At 46.0% G+C, this 17,534-nt stretch overlaps 1 protein-coding gene across 1 annotated transcript in view; it reads left to right on the top strand.

Moving 5' to 3' along the window:
• The window catches only part of Map1b (microtubule associated protein 1B), a 100,151-nt gene extending 82,823 nt beyond the window's left edge, over positions 1-17,328 (top strand). The window contains exons 5-7 of the mRNA XM_021208259.2: positions 3,029-9,521; positions 11,312-11,550; positions 12,821-17,328. Of these exons, the coding sequence (XP_021063918.1) occupies positions 3,029-9,521; positions 11,312-11,550; positions 12,821-12,976 (6,888 nt within the window). The 3' untranslated portion in view covers positions 12,977-17,328. The remainder of the gene's footprint in view (positions 1-3,028; positions 9,522-11,311; positions 11,551-12,820) is intronic.
• The last annotated feature ends 206 nt before the right edge of the window (positions 17,329-17,534 follow it).

Here is a 17,534-nt window from a genome sequence, read left to right as displayed (position 1 = left end):
AGTCCAAAGCTTTCCTAAACACCTTAGCTCTACCGTCCCACACTCCCTTACTCCTCTTGTTTTGAAGCTATGCACAGCTTTGACAAGCATGTCTGTTCCATTTTTCATCTTAGTCAATCAATACTCAACAGCAGAGGAATGAACTTGGAGCAGCCTACCGCAGATCTTCCTCCTGGTTGACACTAAGGAACACCACTGCCTATAATTCCACGTAATTCTGCTTATCACACAGTTCAAAGACACTGTTACATGTCTTGCCCAAAGCCCAGAGACACACTGTCTACAGTATTTCCTCTTTAGCTAAGGAGGTCATTCAATCATAAAAGAAAATGTAGTTGGAAGTCTGTGGTTTAGAATTTATAATTTGTTTTGTAATATCTCCAGTAAAGCCATTTATTCCGGTATCTTCCTTCCTCTTTCAGTGTGTCTGCGTTTAATCAGGAAAGGTAATGAACAAGAGAAACAACCATATCCCAAAGCAGCCTCACACCCACTCATGTCCGTCATCCATGTGTGTAAGAACCATGGTGTCTTAGTCAGGGTTTCTATTCCTGCACAAACATCATGACCAAGAAGCAGTTGGGGAGGAAAGGGTTTATTCAGCTTACACTTCCACATTGCTGTTCATCACTGAAAGAAGTCAGGACTGGAACTCAAGCAGGTCAGGGAGCAGGAGCTGATGCAGAGGCCATGGAGGGATGTTCTTTACTGACTGACTTGCTTCCCCTGGCTTGCTCAGCCTGCTCTCTTATAGAATTCAAGACTACCAGCCCAGAGATGGTCCCACCTACAAGGGGCCTCTCCCCCTTGATCACTAATTGAGAAAATTCCCCACAGCTGGATCTCATGGAGGCATTTCCCCATCTAAAGCTCCTTTCTCTGTGATAACTCCAGCTGTATCAAGTTGACACAGAACTAGCCAGTACACATGGTAACAGTCTCTGTTTGATAAGCATCGGCAGGCACTTGTCACAGCTGCAGGAAGACAGCATGTATTGAACTGACCAAATTTAGTGCAGTGTAACCTAGTGTGCTGCATCTGGTTATACACTGGGGAAACAAAGATAACAAAACTGTCCTTGTAATAGGGCTTGCTGTGTGGCTGCTGTTATGATGAACACGGCTTCCCAGTTCATTTGGAAGCAGTCCCAGTTTCAAAGGACTAGTCCTCATGTCCTTACTACTGCCAGCATTGCCAAAACCCTACTGGTTCACTGCAGAGGTGTGGATTGAGCATCACCGGAGACTGGGTATTAAGATACCTATTGCCCTTGACTCCTGTTCTCATCCTGATATTTGTCCCACAGGCCTGGAGCTGCACTATGGGAAAACACAGGGTAGCCCCAAGGATGTGATATGTCTCCTATCTCTGACCTGTCTCATCTGCCTCCTTAACTGACTCTCTCCAGCTCTTGTCTTTGTCCTTCTTTCTCGTTGTGTACAGCATGCTGATGTTTTTTCCAGAGTGACTAGAGTTTCCCTGTCTGGATAGGAACTTGTCCAGCCGTGCTGGAGGCTTGCTTCTCTGGTCTCCTTAAATCGCAGCTTCCTATGCAATAATGGCTCCTGGTTGTCTGTCCTTCATGCTCCCTGACTTCCTCAGAATTTTTTTGAGTCATTTTCTGCATTTCATAGGAACTCTCTGAAGACAGAAAGAGGTCGAAAGTAGGATCATATTTCTCAAGTCTTCTTACTTTCTCCTTGAACTAGGTGACTATATATTTCATATTAAAAAGCTAACGGAGCCAGGCAGTGGTGGCGCACACGCCTTTAATCCCAGCACTTGAGAGGCAGAGGCAGGCGGATTTCTGAGCTCGAGGCCAGCCTGGTCTACAGAGTGAGTTCCAGGACAGCCAGGGCTTCAGAGAGAAACCCTGTCTCGAAAAACCAAAAAAAACAAAAACAAAAACAAACAAACAAACAAACAAAAAGCTAATGTTTAGTTAATTAATGTTTAATGTTTAGGAGCTGAAGAGATGGCTCAGCAATTAAAAGAACTGGATGCTCTTCTTGAGGAGTAGGGTTCTGCTCCCAGAGCCCACTTGATGGTCCACAACCATTCTGACACCCTTTTCTCCCCTTCATACGCACCAGGCATATTTGTGCTGCACATCCAGGCAAAACACTCATACACATAAAACAACATAAATAAATCTAAAAAATACCATTTTTAGGCAGTGACTGAATAATCCCAGACGCACCCAGCTACTCTAGACATTCAGTTTCCTTCAGCTCAGCTAGACTCAGAGATTAAAAGGAACTGAACTTAGTTTTCAGTTTTTGCTGTGAAAGACTTGGCAGTTTCGATTATCCTTGATACCCACCCCCCCCACCTCCCCCAAAAATGCACAGCATGGATAGTTTCTCATGTGCTCTGTGTGAAAGTTAGGAATGAGAGAGCCTTTGCCATATTGAAACTGTGTTGAGGAGAGTTTCTTGTTGGACAAGAAATCACACTTTACCCATGGTAAGATGACAGATAGCTTTTCTCCTGAGATTGTCTAGTATTTTTTTAAAGGCCATCTTTGCATAGCAAACACCCAGAGGCAATATTCAAGTTATTTTATAACCGCTATGATAGAAACACCAGTCACCCAGATGGTCCCCAGTTTTGGAACTGGAACAGGGTTCTGGGACAAGGGCATACAGGGAGAGGATCCTAGAGCAGAGGCCTCAAGGTAGCAGAGAGTACATATGGGGACTCAGAACAGAGGCTGTCTACCTTCAAGTTTATCAATAGTTCACTCAGGGTCATGGTCAAGTAATGGTTTTGTTTGGTTTTGGTTTTTGTTTGTTTGTTTGTTTCTGAGACTGGGTTTCTCTGTGTAGCCCCGGCTGTCCTAGAACTTGCTTTGTAGACCAGGCTAGCCTCAAACTCACAAAAAACCACTGGCATTTGTCTCCCGAGTGCTGGGGCCAAGTCCTATATAAAGTCAGTGATCCTATAATAACTAGCAATGATGGAGATGATGAGCCAGGGATGACATCACTTACCCTTTTTTCCCTTTCTTTCTGTTTGTAAACCCAGATTGGTGAGCTCCTAAGCACCACCCACCCTGCCAACAAAGCCAGCCTCACCCTCTTCTGTCCCGAGGAGGGAGACTGGAAGAATTCCAACCTTGACAGACACAATCTCCAAGACTTCATCAACATTAAGCTCAACTCAGCTTCTATCTTGCCAGAAATGGAGGGACTTTCTGAGTTCACCGAGTATCTCTCAGAATCTGTAGAAGTCCCCTCTCCCTTTGACATCCTGGAGCCCCCGACCTCGGGCGGCTTTCTGAAGCTCTCCAAGCCTTGCTGTTACATTTTCCCAGGGGGCCGTGGGGACTCGGCCCTGTTTGCAGTGAACGGATTCAATATGCTCATCAACGGAGGATCAGAGAGAAAATCTTGCTTCTGGAAGCTCATTCGGCACCTGGACCGTGTGGACTCCATCCTGCTTACCCACATTGGGGATGACAATTTGCCTGGGATCAATAGCATGCTGCAGCGCAAGATTGCAGAGCTGGAAGAGGAGCGGTCCCAGGGGTCAACCAGCAACAGTGACTGGATGAAAAACCTCATCTCCCCCGACCTGGGGGTTGTGTTTCTCAACGTACCTGAAAACCTGAAAGACCCAGAACCCAACGTCAAGATGAAGAGAAGCATAGAAGAAGCATGTTTCACTCTCCAGTATCTAAACAAACTGTCCATGAAACCAGAGCCTTTATTTAGAAGTGTCGGCAATGCCATTGAGCCTGTCATCCTGTTCCAAAAGATGGGAGTGGGCAAACTTGAGATGTATGTGCTTAACCCAGTCAAAAGCAGCAAGGAAATGCAGTATTTTATGCAACAGTGGACTGGCACCAACAAAGACAAGGCCGAACTAATCCTGCCCAATGGACAAGAAGTAGATATCCCGATTTCCTACTTAACTTCAGTCTCATCTTTGATTGTGTGGCATCCAGCCAACCCCGCCGAGAAAATCATTCGGGTTCTGTTTCCCGGAAACAGCACCCAGTACAACATCCTAGAAGGACTGGAGAAACTCAAACATCTAGACTTCCTAAAGCAGCCACTGGCCACCCAAAAAGATCTCACTGGCCAGGTGCCCACCCCCCCAGTGAAACAGGTCAAACTGAAACAGCGGGCTGACAGCCGAGAGAGTCTGAAGCCAGCTGCAAAACCACTTACCAGTAAATCTGTGAGGAAGGAGTCCAAGGAGGAAACCCCTGAAGTCACAAAAGCTAGTCAAGTGGAGAAAACACCCAAAGTTGAAAGCAAAGAGAAAGTGATAGTGAAAAAAGACAAGCCTGTAAAGACAGAAAGTAAACCTTCAGTGACAGAAAAGGAGGTGTCCAGCAAAGAGGAGCAGTCCCCAGTGAAAGCCGAGGTCGCCGAGAAGCAAGCCGCTGAGAGCAAACCCAAAGTCACCAAGGACAAAGTGGTGAAAAAGGAAAGCAAGACAAAACTTGAGGAAAAGAAAGAGGAGAAGCCCAAGAAAGAAGTGGTTAAGAAGGAAGACAAAACACCCCTCAAGAAAGACGAGAAGCCAAAAAAGGAAGAGGTGAAGAAGGAGATCAAGAAAGACATCAAAAAAGAAGAGAAAAGAGAGCTGAAGAAAGAGGTGAAGAAGGAAACACCCCTGAAGGATGCCAAGAAGGAGCTGAAGAAAGAGGAGAAGAAAGAAGTTAAAAAGGAAGAGAAGGAACCCAAAAAGGAAATCAAGAAGATCTCCAAGGACATAAAGAAATCGACTCCTCTGTCAGACACAAAGAAGCCATCTGCACTGAAACCAAAAGTAGCGAAGAAAGAAGAGTCCACCAAGAAGGAGCCTATTGCTGCCGGGAAACTCAAGGACAAGGGGAAGGTCAAAGTCATTAAAAAGGAAGGCAAGACCACAGAAGCAGCTGCCACAGCTGTTGGCACTGCTGCCACCACAGCTGCCGCAGTGGCTGCAGCTGGAATAGCGGCCAGTGGTCCTGCCAAAGAACTGGAAGCTGAGAGGTCCCTTATGTCATCCCCTGAGGATCTAACCAAGGACTTTGAGGAGCTAAAGGCTGAGGAAATTGATGTGGCTAAGGACATCAAGCCTCAGCTGGAGCTCATTGAAGACGAAGAGAAACTGAAGGAAACCCAGCCGGGAGAAGCCTACGTCATCCAGAAAGAGACGGAAGTCAGCAAAGGTTCCGCCGAGTCACCCGATGAGGGGATCACCACCACCGAGGGGGAGGGCGAGTGTGAGCAAACCCCTGAGGAGCTGGAGCCAGTTGAGAAGCAGGGCGTGGATGACATTGAGAAGTTTGAAGATGAAGGAGCTGGTTTTGAAGAATCCTCAGAGACCGGAGACTACGAAGAGAAGGCGGAAACTGAGGAGGCTGAGGAGCCGGAAGAGGACGGGGAAGACAACGCGAGCGGGAGTGCCTCTAAGCACAGCCCCACCGAAGATGACGAAAGTGCAAAGGCTGAGGCAGATGTGCACCTCAAGGAGAAGAGGGAGTCTGTGGTCAGCGGTGACGACCGGGCGGAAGAAGACATGGATGAAATGCTTGAGAAAGGAGAAGCTGAACAGTCTGAGGAGGAGGGCGAAGAGGAGGACAAAGCAGAGGATGCCAGAGAGGAAGACTATGAGCCCGACAAAGCTGAGGCTGAAGATTATGTGATGGCCGTGGCTGACAAGGCCGCTGAGGCTGGAGTCACAGAGGAGCAGTACGGATTCCTGGGCACGTCGGCCAAGCAACCTGGAATCCAGTCTCCTAGCCGAGAACCTGCATCTTCAATTCACGATGAGACCCTACCTGGAGGCTCTGAGAGTGAGGCCACTGCTTCAGATGAGGAGAATCGGGAAGACCAGCCTGAGGAATTCACTGCCACCTCTGGATATACGCAGTCTACCATTGAGATCTCTAGTGAGCCTACTCCGATGGATGAGATGTCTACTCCTCGTGATGTGATGAGCGACGAGACAAACAACGAGGAAACAGAGTCCCCATCTCAGGAGTTCGTAAACATTACCAAATACGAGTCTTCACTGTATTCTCAGGAATACTCCAAACCTGCTGTTGCATCATTCAATGGATTGTCAGAAGGGTCAAAAACAGATGCCACCGATGGTAAGGATTACAACGCTTCCGCCTCCACCATATCACCACCTTCGTCCATGGAAGAAGACAAATTCAGCAAGTCTGCTCTTCGTGATGCTTACTGCTCAGAAGAGAAAGAAGTGAAAGCCAGTGCTGAGTTGGACATCAAAGATGTTTCAGATGAGAGACTTAGCCCAGCCAAGAGTCCATCCCAGAGCCCTTCTCCGCCATCACCCATAGAGAAGACTCCCCTGGGTGAACGTAGTGTGAATTTCTCTCTGACACCCAATGAGATTAAAGTGTCAGCAGAGGGAGAAGCAAGGTCAGTGTCCCCTGGAGTGACCCAAGCAATAGTTGAAGAACATTGTGCCAGCCCTGAGGAGAAGACCCTGGAAGTAGTGTCACCATCTCAGTCTGTGACAGGCAGTGCTGGCCACACACCTTACTACCAATCTCCCACTGATGAAAAGTCCAGTCACCTACCTACAGAAGTCACTGAGAAGCCACAGGCAGTTCCAGTGAGCTTTGAATTCAGTGAGGCCAAAGACGAGAACGAGAGAGCGTCCCTAAGCCCCATGGATGAGCCTGTGCCTGATTCAGAGTCTCCTGTGGAGAAGGTTATGTCTCCTTTACGCAGCCCTCCCCTTCTTGGATCTGAGTCCCCATATGAAGACTTCCTGAGCGCTGATAGCAAGGCTCTTGGCAGACGTTCCGAAAGCCCCTTTGAAGGGAAGAATGGAAAGCAGGGCTTCCCAGACAGAGAAAGCCCGGTTTCTGACCTGACTTCCACTGGTCTTTACCAAGACAAACGGGAAGAGAAAAGCACAACGGGCTTCATACCCATAAAGGAAGACTTTGGTCCAGAAAAGAAAGCCAGTGATGTTGAAACCATGAGTTCTCAAACAGCTCTAGCTTTGGATGAAAGGAAATTGGGAGGAGATGTATCTCCAACACAAATAGATGTCAGTCAGTTTGGCTCTTTCAAAGAAGACACCAAGATGTCCATTTCAGAAGGCACTGTCTCAGACAAGTCAGCCACACCTGTGGATGAGGGTGTGGCAGAAGACACCTACTCTCACATGGAGGGTGTGGCCTCTGTCTCTACTGCCTCTGTGGCTACAAGTTCGTTTCCAGAGCCAACCACAGATGACGTGTCTCCTTCTCTGCATGCCGAGGTGGGTTCTCCACATTCCACAGAAGTTGATGACTCCCTGTCGGTTTCTGTGGTGCAAACACCTACCACTTTCCAGGAAACGGAAATGTCTCCATCTAAAGAAGAGTGCCCAAGACCGATGTCAATTTCTCCTCCAGACTTCTCCCCCAAGACAGCCAAATCCAGGACACCAGTTCAAGATCACCGATCTGAACAGTCTTCGATGTCTATTGAGTTCGGCCAGGAATCCCCTGAGCATTCTCTTGCTATGGACTTTAGTCGGCAGTCTCCAGATCACCCTACTCTGGGTGCCAGTATGCTTCACATCACTGAAAACGGGCCCACGGAAGTGGACTATAGTCCCTCTGACATCCAGGACTCTAGTTTGTCACATAAGATCCCGCCGACGGAAGAGCCCTCCTACACCCAGGATAATGATCTGTCTGAGCTCATCTCTGTATCTCAGGTAGAGGCGTCCCCATCCACCTCTTCAGCTCACACCCCTTCTCAGATAGCCTCTCCTCTTCAGGAAGACACTCTCTCTGATGTCGTTCCTCCCAGAGAGATGTCCTTATATGCCTCACTTGCGTCCGAAAACGTGCAGAGCCTGGAAGGAGGGAAACTCTCTCCGAAATCTGATATTTCTCCACTCACCCCACGAGAGTCCTCACCTTTATATTCACCTGGCTTTTCCGATTCTACCTCTGCTGCTAAAGAGACCGCAGCAGCTCACCAAGCCCCCTCTTCCCCACCAATAGATGCAGCAACGGCAGAGCCCTATGGCTTCCGTTCCTCCATGTTATTTGATACAATGCAACATCATCTGGCCTTGAATAGAGATTTGACAACATCTAGCATGGAGAAGGACGGTGGAGGGAAGACACCCGGTGACTTTAACTATGCCTATCAAAAGCCTGAGAATGCCACTGGATCTCCAGATGAAGAAGATTATGACTATGAATCTCAAGAGAAAACCATCCGGACCCACGACGTGGGTGGTTACTACTATGAGAAGACAGAGAGAACCATAAGATCCCCATGTGACAGTGGGTACTCCTATGAGACCATTGAGAAGACCACCAAGACCCCAGAGGATGGTGGCTACACCTGTGAAATTACTGAGAAAACCACTCGAACCCCAGAAGAGGGTGGGTATTCATATGAGATCAGCGAGAAGACGACACGGACCCCTGAAGTAAGTGGCTACACCTATGAAAAGACTGAGAGGTCCAGAAGGCTCCTGGATGACATTAGCAATGGCTACGATGACACTGAGGATGGCGGCCACACACTTGGCGACTGTAGCTACTCCTATGAAACCACTGAGAAGATGACCAGCTTTCCCGAGTCTGAAAGCTATTCCTACGAGACAAGTACAAAAACAACACGGAGTCCAGACACCTCTGCATACTGTTACGAGACCATGGAGAAGATCACCAAGACCCCACAGGCATCCACGTACTCCTATGAGACCTCAGACCGATGCTACAGTACAGAAAAGAAGTCCCCCTCGGAGGCACGCCAGGATGTTGATTTATGTCTGGTGTCCTCCTGTGAATTCAAGCATCCCAAGACGGAGCTCTCGCCTTCCTTCATTAATCCAAATCCTCTCGAGTGGTTTGCTGGCGAAGAGCCCACTGAAGAATCCGAGAAGCCCCTCACTCAGTCCGGAGGAGCCCCCCCACCTTCAGGAGGAAAACAACAGGGCAGGCAATGCGATGAAACGCCACCCACCTCAGTCAGTGAGTCAGCCCCATCCCAGACTGACTCTGATGTCCCCCCAGAGACGGAAGAGTGCCCCTCCATCACAGCCGATGCCAATATTGACTCTGAAGATGAGTCAGAAACCATCCCCACAGACAAAACCGTCACCTACAAACACATGGACCCACCTCCAGCCCCCATGCAAGACCGAAGCCCTTCTCCCCGCCACCCCGATGTGTCCATGGTGGACCCAGACGCCTTGGCTATTGATCAGAACCTAGGCAAGGCTCTGAAGAAAGACCTGAAGGAGAAGACTAAGACCAAGAAGCCAGGCACGAAGACCAAGTCCTCTTCACCTGTCAAAAAGGGCGATGGGAAGTCCAAGCCGTTAGCAGCTTCCCCCAAACCAGGAGCCTTGAAGGAATCCTCCGACAAGGTGTCCAGAGTGGCTTCTCCCAAGAAGAAAGAGTCTGTGGAAAAAGCTACGAAGACCACCACCACTCCTGAGGTCAAAGCCACACGCGGCGAAGAGAAGGACAAGGAGACTAAGAATGCAGCCAACGCCTCTGCATCCAAATCGGTGAAGACCGCAACGGCAGGTAGGTGGGGGTCACTTGAAAGCCCGTCTGCTTCTCTGTCCTTTTGCTGGGAAAACCAGAAAGAGTGGACGGATGTGCTACCTTTCGTCCACCTTCCTCTTCTGCATAAAGGTTCACCTCCTGGCCCAGTGTGGCTTAGAGAGAGCAGAGTGTGGTGGGATCCGTCTGGTGGGATTGCTGGGCTGATGTCATTCTGGACAGCCTGTTGCAAACCTTCAGAAGTAAGGATGTGTGTGTCTCAGGCTGCTCTGGGAGGCTTCAGGCAGGCTGTCCTTAAAAATCACATCAGGGTGACAGTCAGGAGCTCCCAGAGGCGTATGGCAGACCAAAGGTTCCCTGGCAAACCTGGAATTTTGCCTAGGCCCAATATTTATTTCTTCTGTAAAAGTTAAAATGTAAAAATGTAAAAATCTACACCTTTGGGGGAAAAAAAACCCTAACACGTAGGCAATATGTACCCACTGAAACATCTGCTGTGTTTTCTTACCTGCTAGTGAACAATGAGATTCCAGTTGACCAGTAACTATCGAATAGAAAAAGAGGAAACCATTAAAGCTGGTTCTCCTTTTTCCCCACGGCCTTGCTAGCACAGTAATTTCTCAGGCCAGAATTCTACTCAGCAGGAGCTAAGTAGAAATGCCTGCCTGCTCCCCATTCGCCACTGATAGCCAGCAGTCTCCATTCCTTAGCTTTTCTTCCTTGAGGCTTTTCTTTTGTTTTGTGAGGTAGGTTCTTGCCATTTCAGAGAACATTGGAGATTATTTCCAAGCTTCAACCCCAAATTTCTTAAACACTCTCCCCCTGAAGCTCGAGTCATTAACTCAAATAGCAGTGTTTTATTCTGAAATCCTTCTAGCATAAACCAATCCAAAGATACACTAGTTTGATACTGACGTGCTGATGCAATGGTAGAAAACCATGAGAAGTCTTTGTTTCCATAATTCAACTCTTCTGTGTCTACAAGAGCAGGGTGTTTCAGACACCATCCATTGTGTCGCACAGGAAGACAACAGCACAGTGTGCAGTGGGCACACTGCGGGACCAGAACCAGGGCTACTGTGGAGCTGTGTGTGCCATGCTGCACACATGACCAGAAACCCCATGCATCATTATATCTGATTTTAAATTAATTTCAATGGGTGATCAGAAATTTCTTACTGTTGAAAAACGTATTTGTCCATTCATGTTTAGTTGTTCAATTCCATATGGCATCAGGATCCATAAGTTAAGCCTCTGTCTTATAGAGCTTTTCAAACTAAAATACACATTAGTACAAGTAGATCCTTTGGATGGAGAGTTCTCTTATTTAATTCCTTTCTGTTTGTTTGTTTGTTTGTTTGTTTTTTTATTTGTTGGCTTTCTCGAGACAGGGTTTCTTTATATAACAGCCCCGGCTGTCCCCGGCTGTCCTGGAACTCACTTTGTAGACCAGCCTGTCCTCAAACTCACAGAGATCCACCTGCCTCTGCTTCTTGAGTGCTGGGATTAAAGGCATGCGCCACCACTACCTGGCACTAATGCCTTTTTAAAAAAACAAATCCAGGAAACTCTTTTTTTCTTCCTAAGGGGTTGTCTGTAAAGGGAAGCCAAGCTTCATTTTTCAGTTTCTCCTATTGAGATGGTAAAGAAGCACGGTATAATTTCTCCTGAGGTTGGAGGCCCTACACAAGGTGCCAGGGAACTGTGACTCCTACCATCCTTTTCATGTCCCAGAGACCGCAGCTGGGGATCCGTGGATGTGTCTGTGTCTTCACACTGCTATGACCCTTGCTTTGTGTTTGTCCCCAAAGGACCAGGAACCACTAAGACGGTCAAGTCGTCCACCGTGCCTCCGGGCCTCCCTGTGTATTTGGACCTGTGCTATATTCCCAACCACAGCAACAGTAAGAATGTCGATGTTGAGTTTTTCAAGAGAGTGAGGTCATCTTACTACGTGGTGAGTGGGAACGACCCTGCGGCGGAGGAGCCCAGCCGGGCTGTCCTGGATGCCCTGCTGGAAGGGAAGGCTCAGTGGGGAAGCAACATGCAGGTAAGAACATTGGGCCCACGTCTGAGGTACATGTGAGTTCATTCTAGAGGCAAAGAGAAGGAACCATGTTGAAATAGGCATCCTTGTCATTGTGGATCCACGTGTAGTACCTCCTGATAGTTGCATGTGAAATATGCCAATGACATTTTCAACTGATCTTTTCCAGGAACCACAATCAAGCTGTAAAAATTAAAAAATTTTTTTCATTGAGGGGAGGAGTTGTAGCCTAGAATCTAAATCAGCTAGGAACTTACGGTTCAGATGAAAGGTCAGTTTAGCTTACAGAAGATAGGCCTCCTTGACAGGCTCACTCTTAGTAGCAGTGGAGGAGAACCACCTTACCTAAGACAGAGTCTGTGCATCGGTACAATGCCCTGAAATGAATTGCTGTCCCAACCCTGCCCCTCTCCCTGCAATTCTGAGTACTGTATGTGTGAATCAAAGTTGTCCTGAGCCTGTGGAATTGCTGCTAAGGAATTATCTTTACTCACTCGTAGAGTAAAGCTAGGAACATGGTCACTGGCTGAGGTACGTGGGATCAAGTCTCCAGGTGAAATTCCAGAGTGGTGTCATTGCCTCTCCTCTCGGGATTTTTCTGCTCCAGCCCCTCCGCGCTGGCTATGAACCATCCAGTCTCCATCTTCCGATTGGACTCTGATCTCTGGTGATCTGATTTGTGGCCCTACAGATCATCACCTAGCAACCTGAGCTCACATCTTCCATAAGATTGCTTCCAAAGAGTTCCATAGTGTTCATATGAGAAGTACCAAAATCGGTACTCCACTCCTACAGCACAGTCTCTGCTTTCGGGCCAACGGGTGGGCTTCTGAGGGTTTGAGCTACAATATAAAACTTCATGCATTAAGTATGGAATATGGTCTGTACAACATTTGCCCCATGTTAATGGAAACACGAGAAACGACACCTTACCCAAACAGTTCTCAACACCACTTCGTTAAAAAGCCATCAGTGAAATTTACATGCAAGTTCCTAGGTAATTTAGATTCTGGGCTCGAACTCTTCCCTTCAATGACCCCCCCACACACAAACAAAACAAAGCAAAACAAAACAAACCTTCTAATTTTTACAGCTTGGTTGTTGTTCTTGGAAAACATCAGTTGAAAACTTCATTGGTATTTTTCTGGGAAAACGACATTTTTTTTTTCTTTTATCCCTTTCTGCTAGTGATCCAACAGATACCTTGCTCTGTGTTTAATCTGGCATCCATCCCTGCTGTCCTTTAAATGTCTCCTTTTCTCCCCCTCCGTAGGTGACTCTGATTCCGACCCATGACTCTGAGGTGATGAGGGAGTGGTACCAGGAGACCCATGAGAAGCAGCAGGACCTCAACATTATGGTCTTAGCAAGCAGCAGTACAGTGGTCATGCAAGACGAGTCCTTCCCCGCATGCAAGATAGAACTGTAGAGACCGCAGCCAGCCACACCACAGGATTCAAACTGTGTTTCCAGGAATTCTTGAATTTGAAACTACCTTTTCTAAAACGTCCATTCATCTAATTAAGTCACTGAACAGTTATTACCTGCCAGATGCTATACTGTGTCATGATGATGCAAGTCACTGATAGTTCTCAATTTTTGCCGACTGCTAAGGGAAGTAACCATATTCCCACAATAGATTTCGAGTTACTGCAAAATTACCTATCCCCGTTCATCTCTGCTGAACATTTGGAAGCCATGCACTCACGCACCCAACTGACTTCTGCTAGGTATTAGCATTTATCATAGAGAGAGAAAGAGAGAGGGGAAGAGAGTCAGCGGGAGGGGAGGGAGAGAGGCGGGAGAGAGGAACAAGAGACTGCAGGAGAGAGAGAGAGAGAGAGAGAGAGAGTGAGAGTGAGAGGGGAAGAATCAGAAAGAAAAAGAATGCAAGAGACAGAGGTGGAGAGTTCTGGTGAGATGCCCAGGGAGAAAGAATGGGCAGGATGGGGTATAGAGGAGACATCAGCAACCAGGTCTGCATTTTTTTCAGACCACAGCTATTCTGTGGTCTACACAGGTGGACTTTTCCATTTTCACCAGAGTCATCAGAAAGAGTCTTATTCTCCTAAAGCATGTTCCTAAAGAACAGAAAGAATGAAGCCTGTTACGAGGGCATGAGATTTTTCACGCCTTAATTCAATGCCTTTGCTATTATAAAGGCTGCACACGGCATAATGTAGCAAGTGTAGACTGGACGAGTGAGTGGTTTGCACCCCATTCAGAACTCTCAGACTTTTCGAACACGTGAGTAGGTTGATCTAAGGCATGCTCCCAGCATTTGTCTACCCAAGTCCACAGCAAGTCAACCTGCATGCAGCAACACCCAAGTCCACCCCAGTTAACTGAAGCAAATACCAAAGCAGTTGGGAGTACACATGGGAGACATTTTGCCTTAGGAAGTGACTTGAATGTACAAAGATACCTGATGCACTTATTTTTTAATGTGAGACAGCGAGTTTTTAAAACATCCATGTAGGATTGTAGATACTCCAGGTAAAGGAGCGTGTGGGGAGGGAAGGTACCAGAAGCTCATCTGATTGGCCCAACGGTTTAGTGCAGAGTCACACTTGGTGAACATCACCACTTCTGATGTACCCGTGGCCACTCAACCAAATACGTTGCACCTTTCGTAGCTTCTTTAATTCTTCAAGTTCGAGACTGGAATGGCTTCTTTGATCAGAACTAGGAAAACAGTGACTCTTATGGTGGAAGAGCTCTCAGCAAGGCACAGCATCTGCCGTCCTTTGTCTTGCATTGGCTGTTTTAATTTTCCATTAATTTCAACACATGGGAACACATGTACAGAAGATTTTTTTTTTTAAGCTACGTGAGAACTTTTCATAGATGAACTTTTTAACAAATGTTTTCATTTACAGGAAAACACAAAGAAAAATTTGAAATGATGGTCTTTTTTTTATTATTATTTTAAGTGTTTTTGTAAGACAAAAATTGAAGTTTTTTAAGGTTCTGGCAAGATTTGAAGTCTGATATTGAAGTCATGGTGTTTATTTAAAAATCTGTCACTACCAGAAATGGTGGTACCTTCTGCCCTTTGACTCTCATACCGTGAAAGTTGAGTCCATGCTGTTTGAGAGTGGGTAGGCGGGGTAGGCTACTGTCTGGGGCATCACCCAGTGCTGTCCCCTCCTCCTTTTATTCACCATGAGGTAAAAGAGCCAAGTTCAGAAGTACCCTCGCACCAGTTTGCTTGGGTTTTTTTTTTTTTTTTTTTTTTTTTTCTGGAAAACATTCAGTGAAAGAATAGATTGAAAACAAATGAATTCTCAACTTCTATGTTCACCATGTAGAGAGTTCAGACATAATGTCCGTCGCTGTCATCACTGAACCACAGACTTGTGACGCCAGATCATGAGGAAAACTTCCACCAGGTTTCAAGTGGCAAATTCATGTACCCAGGGTTCAGAGGTGGCAAACTTCTCAGTGACAGCTGTGCTGTGCTCGGTCACGCTACGTTTCCTGCAGACTCTTAAGATCTACGGGGTAGTGAACAATGACCTCATTTTATTTTCTATGTTAGTTATTTATTTCAAAATTTACATTTTAGTTTATTTTCGTCTGTAAAGTATATGTTTCGCACTGCTATTTTACTCTGAGGGTTTAAACACTATTTCTCCAGGGTTCTCTGGCTGAGAACCCATGCAGTCTACTTAATGCTGTGAATCACATTTTCCAAATGTTTAATTTTTTAAAGAAAATTAATATTCTATTTTTGTTAGGTGTCTCTAGGAATGCAGCTTTTTTTTATTTATTATCCTACTTCTTTCAAACCCGTAACAGTGACACATTAAAGGTACAAAACTGTCCTATCTGATCGAAAAGTCATCGTGATGAAAACAGAGTTTGTTGACTGTAAGCTCGGTTGCTTCTCACTTCATCAGACAAGCTCAATACACACAAGATAGTGATTTAATGGGGGCTTCTAGGCTGGTCCACAAGTGAAGAGAAACAGTTTCTAGCCTTCTTGCCAAATTCAGACCTCTGGTTGACTTTTCTTTCATAGAAGATGGAGTTATCTTCTAGTTTTCCAACTTAAATTTATTTAGCCTTTATATTATTTTGTTTAAAAATATATATATATATATACCTTAGAAGAGCCATAGCCAGCCTTCAGTTATAACCACTCGACCCCCATACCTCTTATTGTTTCTACAGAATCTAATGGGGAAAGTGCTTCACAAAACTGTCACTGATCCATTGGCTGATTCCTACACAATCTGGCAGCACCCTCCTGCACCCCCCTGTCCTTAGTGATGGCCAGGGAGCCGAGGACACCAGGGTGAAATACATTTGCTTTACAGGTGGCTCCTGACCTCCCAGGCACCTCTCCTACCTGTGTGGCTAATCTGACCTTGCTAGTCCCATACATACACAATTAGTTTAGAGGTAACCACCACAATGGGACCCTGTACATTTGTGGTGAGAGCTAAAAACCGACACAGACTTCTAGAAGATTTGTGCATATGCTTCTTAATCCAATTGTATAGATTGAATATTTGAGTGGAAGGTGTTTCCACCCTGTTTAAATGATGGAATTCTATTGAGCTAGCACTCCTGATCATGACCTTTTTGGTAGTATTTGTAAACAAAATTCTACAGAGACTAAATCTTAGAGATAATCCTCCATTTCAATTTTAACCAATTCTGTCCTCTTTTTCCAAACCCCGAACCCCATGCATGCTTTCTCAGTCTTGTGATGGGACTGGACACAGTGACCGACCCCTCGCCCCAAACACCATTTTCCATGGAATTCAAAAGAAGAAAAAATTTTTTTCCCTTAACGTTACATATCATAGTGAATGGTTTCCCCAGTGTATATGAATGTTTTAAGTGTTTCCAATAGCTTTTGAAATTTAGGAGCTTTCTAATACTCGTTTTATAAATTTAATCATTTGCTAATGGAAATGTTACCACCTCCCATTTCTGTTACAAATCTTAGCTCCCGGAGCGGCGCTACAATTCCAGACTTGATCTGCTTATCTTCTCTGTCATTTGTCACAGGAGGTCCCTGCTTGGCAATGACATTTGTGAGTTAGGATAATGACTTTCCTTCTCTTCTTTTTTTCCTTTCATACTTCAGATCTAGGAGAAAAAGATTCTGTTTCTACCTGAAAGGAACTGTAAGCTTTTATCATTTAACCAGCTGAACAACAACACACCAAAAGCCGCCTAGGGATGAGCACCGCTTTGGTAGCAATTAGGTTTTATTCACCTGGTATTAAAACTATTCACTATTTAAAAACAAAAACCGAGACTTTTATGAATTCATTTCAAAGGCAGCATCAAAAAATGAAAAGGAAGGAAAACAAGAACAGCTAATAATCGGCTTCTCCGCACGTGTGGAGCTCCCGAAACAGGAGCCCCGGAGAAGTGGCTCTGCTCAGCCGCCGCCCGCGCCGCGCCGGTCCTTGCTTTCCCGCATGCGCCCGCCCGCGGTAACGTACAGTCCTACGTCCGGCTGCGGAGCAGCTCACTCTCTCTCTTGTTCTGAATGGTGTTTGTGTCGGTCTGCAGCTGTGTATGGTATTATGTCTTATAATCCTGCATCACTCCATTCTATCCAGTCATATCTAATGTAGAAAAATTAGTTTCCAGTGAAAGTAATATGTAGTGCTTTTATGATATTTGTGTGCAATATCCCCTCTTCTATCAAGGATATTTGATGTAAAGGAAAACAAAACAAAACAAACAAACAAAAAAAAAAAAAAAAAAACAACAGAAACTCAGTTCCACAATAAAATACAAAGTGGCAAAAGTTCATTCATGTGTTGAGACATCTTTGGCTTCTTTGTCATTTGGACTTTGCCTCCAGGATCAGGTGTTTCATGGTGGGCTCCCTAGCTTTGGGAGGGCCCCAGCTGATTCTTGCAACTTATTTTCGGTGTCTTTTATAGTCAAGTCAATAGCTCCTCAGGGGAAGGACTTGGGGCCTACAATAAGGCGACTTCTGAACACAATATTTGTAA

The sequence above is a fragment of the Mus pahari genome, chromosome 11 (genome assembly GCF_900095145.1).
Source record: "Mus pahari chromosome 11, PAHARI_EIJ_v1.1, whole genome shotgun sequence".
In the NCBI taxonomy this organism is placed as follows: domain Eukaryota; kingdom Metazoa; phylum Chordata; class Mammalia; order Rodentia; family Muridae; genus Mus; species Mus pahari.
Note: the sequence above shows the minus strand (reverse complement) of the source record. Positions and strands in the feature narration are given on the sequence as shown.